The sequence below is a fragment of the Cicer arietinum genome, chromosome 5, assembly GCF_000331145.2.
Source record: "Cicer arietinum cultivar CDC Frontier isolate Library 1 chromosome 5, Cicar.CDCFrontier_v2.0, whole genome shotgun sequence".
Lineage (NCBI taxonomy): Eukaryota > Viridiplantae > Streptophyta > Magnoliopsida > Fabales > Fabaceae > Cicer > Cicer arietinum.
This window is the reverse complement of record NC_021164.2, coordinates 33,408,404-33,413,547: the sequence shown is the minus strand read 5'-3', so window position 1 is coordinate 33,413,547 and position 5,144 is coordinate 33,408,404. Positions and strand designations below refer to the sequence as shown.

At 34.6% G+C, this 5,144-nt stretch overlaps 1 protein-coding gene across 1 annotated transcript; it reads right to left on the bottom strand.

The window, feature by feature from the left end:
- Positions 1–2,078: 2,078 nt before the first annotated feature.
- On the bottom strand, positions 2,079–2,630 carry LOC101491836 (uncharacterized). The gene is made up of 2 exons (XM_004513758.1): positions 2,557–2,630; positions 2,079–2,514 (listed from the first exon to the last, which is right to left on the bottom strand). Exons 1-2 carry the CDS (start codon positions 2,628–2,630, stop codon positions 2,079–2,081), a joined length of 510 nt encoding a protein of 169 aa, XP_004513815.1.
- Positions 2,631–5,144: the final 2,514 nt, after the last annotated feature.

Here is a 5,144-nt window from a genome sequence, read left to right as displayed (position 1 = left end):
GAGCTTCCCTGATCATGTTTTTGATTTAATTCCCAAACACACAGTACATATGAAATACATGATTGATCTAATGTGTTGAATTAAGAAATATTTCAGGCAAACAAGAAGACACCATACACTTGGAACATTATCTTGCAACTCAAGGAATCAACCAAAGTTGGAGGATGCACTTGAGAAAGACGCAAAAATGTGTAGTGTAATTAGGTGTCATAGTAATAAGTTTAGTAGACTAATCACTATGGTCTCACACTTAAGCCTTTGCCAATGAATATAAATCAATCAACTAAGAAGTCAATTGATGAATCAATTGATAAATGGATTGTCTGACTCAGAACAAGTGTTTGCACTACACAAATCGATTAGTTAAAATGTTTTTAGTGAAACCTGAGTTCTGGGATAAAACCAATCAATTGGACAATCGATTGGGAAATCCATTGAGCAATCGATTTTGCAAGTCACGGAAACAACCAGTTATGGAATCAATCGATTGACAAATCGATTGTGACCAAGTTTTTAAATCAAGAATAAGTTCTGTGATCCAACAAATCGATTGGGACATCAATTGATTTAGTTTTCTTAAACTCCAAGTTTGAGGCAATCGATTAGGCAATCGATTGCAGATTAATCATTCATCAGAACAACTTTGATTAAATCGATTGGCACATAGATTTTGTCAAAATAGCTGAGGTTCATTAACAAACACAGTCGATTGGAAAATCGATTGACGTTTATGTCTGAGTCACTTTGATCAGCACAATCGATTGGAAAATCGATTGATGCAAAAGTCTGATTCACTGTGATTAGCACAATCGATTGACGAATCGATTGAAGCTAATTTTTAAGTTACAGAAAGGATTCAGCTCATTGCCAAATCGATTAGGACTGTGATTATGAAGTCGACTGAGCAATCGATTGTTTTGATCTCGTTGTTGGAACAAAACACCTATAATCGATTACTCAATCGATTCTGATATAATCATAGTATCAGTTCTAATTTATGTATTAAAAGAATCGATTGGCAAATAGATTCATGCTTATATGTTCAAGACTCAAGAAAAACAAGACCTGCGAAATGCGATTGGGCAATCGATTTAACCAGCCTTAAAACATTATAAAATCGATTGAGCAATCGATTGTCCTGGTATTTTCTTTGAATATATGTAAGCTGATTCAATCACTTTTGAAAATAACTTTTGATAATCTTTGAAAATCTTTGACACAAATTTTGGAAAACTTTTACAACCTTTCAACAACTTTGATAAACACTTTGAGAGAAAAGTTTTACAACCACACAAACATTCATTGCCCAAATACTTTTTGTGTGAGAACCAATATAGTGATTGAGTCAAAGTCTTGATAATTATTTAATTCTTTGTAAAAGACAATTCTTTGTAATTGAAGGTTTAGAAAATCCAGTTTGGAAACTGGTGGCTATCTTCGTTGATGTGAGATCATCAAGAAGAAGTTTTACTTTGATCTTGTTCGAGTTTGGCGATTGACTCCAAGGATCAAGTGGTAGAGAAATATAAGTGAATGTGAGTTAGATAGATAGGCTTTGGAGAAGTTGGACAATCTGTAAAAGGATCTCAATTCATTCTATTTGAAAAAGGCTGAAATCTTGTTGGATTTCAGGACTGGATGTAGGCTGTCAAACTAACAGCTGAACCAGTATAAATCTTGGTGCACTCTCTCTTATCTCTCTTTACTTTTCATGTTAATCTTGTATGTGATCTTAAATTTCCGTTGTGTATAATCTATATGAATCTTGCATTATTAATAAAGGAATTAAAATTGAACAAGTTGGATTTGATCTTAATTCTCTTATTCTCAATTAAAAAGAAGTCATATTTTTCCAACACATCTGTCTCACTATTTGAATCGTCAGTGCAGATCTCTTATTCAGACTTTGTTTGATGTGCTTGGACTTTAAGAGACAACCCTTTTCTTTTTCTGTCAGTTTGTTCAGCTTCATTCAGTCTATGCAGTTCCATCTCATGCTCTCTTAATTTTCCAAATAGTGTGGCAATTGACATGCTACCAAGGTCTTTTGATTCTACTATGGCAGTGATTTTTGGCTGTCACTCTCTGGTCAAGCACCTCATAACCTTGATGATTTGCTGCTCATTGTCAATCACCTTACCAAGAGCATTTAGATTATTGACTATGTGAGTAAATCTTGTCTGTATATCATTAATAGATTCGTCTTTCTTCATGTTGAATATCTCATACTCATGCATTAGTGTGTTGATTCGGGCTCTTTTTACATCTGTTGTTCCCTCATGCGTTTGTTGCAATGTGTCCCACATGTCCTTAGCAGTTTTGCAGTTAGACACCCTAAAGAATTCGTCAGCGCTTAAAGCAGAGGTAATAATGTTTTTAGCCATAACATTGTATCCATCCTTTTTCTTGTCATCCTCAGACAAATCTGACCTGGGTTTTGGGATTGATGAATCACCTGTGCCAGCTATGGTTGGTACAAAAGGACCATCTATTACTGCTTCAAGAATATCAAGACTACATGCTTCAAGAAAAATTAAGATCCTCTCTTTCCAATACATGTAGGCAGCTCCATTGAATGCAGGGGGTCTTGCCAATGATGCACCTTCTCCCAGAAATTCTACAGAAGTCATTTTCTTTTATGACAGTTAGTCTAAAAAAGATTAGGCTCTTGATGCCAATTGTTGTAAAATATGACCTCTAATTGTTAAAAAAATGAGAATTATTATCAACAAGATTATCTAATTCTTTCCTAAGTGATGAATTAAAATCAAATACAACTTGTTCAATTTTAATTCCTATTTTAACAGTAAAAGATTCATACAGATTATACATAGCGGAAATTTAAAATCACATGCAAGATTAATATGAAAAGTAAAGAGAGATAGGAAATAGTGCACCAAGATTTATACTGGTTCAACTATCCGTTGGATAGCTTACATCCAGTCCAGAATTCCAACTAGATTTCAGCCTTTCCAATAGAATTGACTTGAGTACATTTTACAGATTGTGCAACACACACAAGGCCTATCTATCCAACTCACTCGCTTCTATTTCAATGCCACCTTGTCCCAAGGGTTAATCGCCAAACCCTCACAAGATCAAGATGAGACTTCTTCTTGATGAACACACTCACCAACAAAGATAGTCACCAGTTTGTTATATTGGATTTCCACAACTTTCTTTTCAACTTGTTTTTATAGAAACAATAAAAGTGGACAGAATGAAGATGACTCAATTACACTATTCAAAGTATTTCTCATAAATGATTAACTTCAATCGATTACCTAATGGATTATCACAAAACTTGTTGTTTAAGAAATCTAATTCAATTTATTTCCGAATCGATTTGATGGATCACATAACCTATTCCTGAAAAAAAACTTTGTCACAATTGATTGATTCAGTAATTGGTTGGTTCTATGATTTGCAAAGTAGATTACTCAATTGATGTCCCAATCGATTGTCCAATTGATTGGATTAAGCCCAGAACTCAGGTTTCACTAAAAACCTTTAAGTAATTGATTTCTATAATCGATTTACGAAGTAAAAACTCTTGTTCTGAGTCAGACAATCGATTGCCCAATTGATTCATCAATTGACTTATTAGTTGATTGATTTACTTTCTTTGCCAAATACTTAGGTAAGAAATCATAGTGATTAGTCTACTGAAACAACTACTATGACAACTAATCACACTATACATATTTGCCTCTTTCTCAAGCGCATCCTCCAGGTTTGGATGATTTCTTGAGTTCCAAGCTTTTGTTCCAAGTGTATAGTGTCTGCTTGTTTGCCTGAAATGTTTCTCAATTCAAATCATTAGATCAATCAAATACTTCATATGTATTGTGTGTTTGGGAATTAAATCAAAAACATGATCAGAGAAGCTCATGACTTACATTGGATGCACAAGATTGGTTAAAAACCCTAATTAGCCAAGAATAATCCTAGGGAGGACGGAAATGACCTAAATGTTCATCCAATGACACCAACACACCTATTGGATACACAAGATTGGTCAAAAACCAGAATTGGACTAGAATAAGATTCGGGGTGACGAAAACGACCTAAATGTTAATTCAATGACACAAATGAACTTATTGGATGCACAACATTGGTTAAGAACCCTTATTGGACAAGAATAAGCCTGTGAAGGACGAAAATCGCCTAAATGTTCATCCAATGACACAAAAACACCTATTGCATGCACGAGATTTGTTAAAAACCCTAAATGGAATAGAATAAGCCTAGGGCAGAAGAATATGACCTAAATGTTAATCCAATGAAACAAACACACCTAATGGATGCTCAAGATTGGTTAAAAACACTAATTGGACTAGAAAAAGCCTAGGGAGGACCAAGATGATCTAAATGTGAATCCAATGACACAAACGCACCTATTAAATGCGCAAGATTGGTTAAAACCCCTAATTGGACTAGAATAAGCCTAGGGAGGACGAAAATGACCAAAATGTTAATCTACTAACACAAACACACTTATTTGATGCACAATATTGGTTAAAAACCCTAATTGGACTAAAATAAGCCTTGGGAGGTAGAAAATGACCTAAATGTTCATCCAATAACACAAACACACCAATTGAATGCACATGATTGGTTACAAACCCTAGTTGGAGAAAAATAAGCACATGGAGGACGAAAATGACCTAAATGTTAATCCAATGACACAAACACACTTATTGGATGCACAAGATATGGTTAAAAACCCTAATTCGACTAGAAAAAACCTCAGGAGGACGAAAATGACCTAAATATTCATCCAGTAACAAAAACACACCCGTTGGATGCCCAAGAGTGGATAAAAACCCTAATTGGAGTATATTAAGCCCAGGTAGAACGAAAATGACCTAAATGTTAATCCAATGACGCAAACACACCAATTGGATGCACAAGATTGGTTAAAAACCCTAATTGGACAAGAATAAGCCTAGGGAGGACGAAAATGACCTAAATGTTCATCCAATGACACAAACTCACCTATTGGATGCACAAGATTGGTTAAAAACCCTAATTGGACAAGAATAATCCTAGGGAGGAAGAAAATCACCTAAAAGTTAATCCAATGACACAAAAAAACCTATTGGATGCACAAGATTTGGTTAAAAACCCTAATTCGACTAAAA

Coding starts and splice junctions, on each gene's coding strand:
- LOC101491836 (XM_004513758.1), bottom strand. CDS start 2,630: ATGACTTCTGTAGAATTTCTGGGAGAAGGTGCATCATTGGCAAGACCC. Junction 2,515..2,556: donor TTCAATGGAGCTGCCTACAT/GTATTGGAAAGA, acceptor TGAAGCATGTAG/TCTTGATATTCTTGAAGCAG.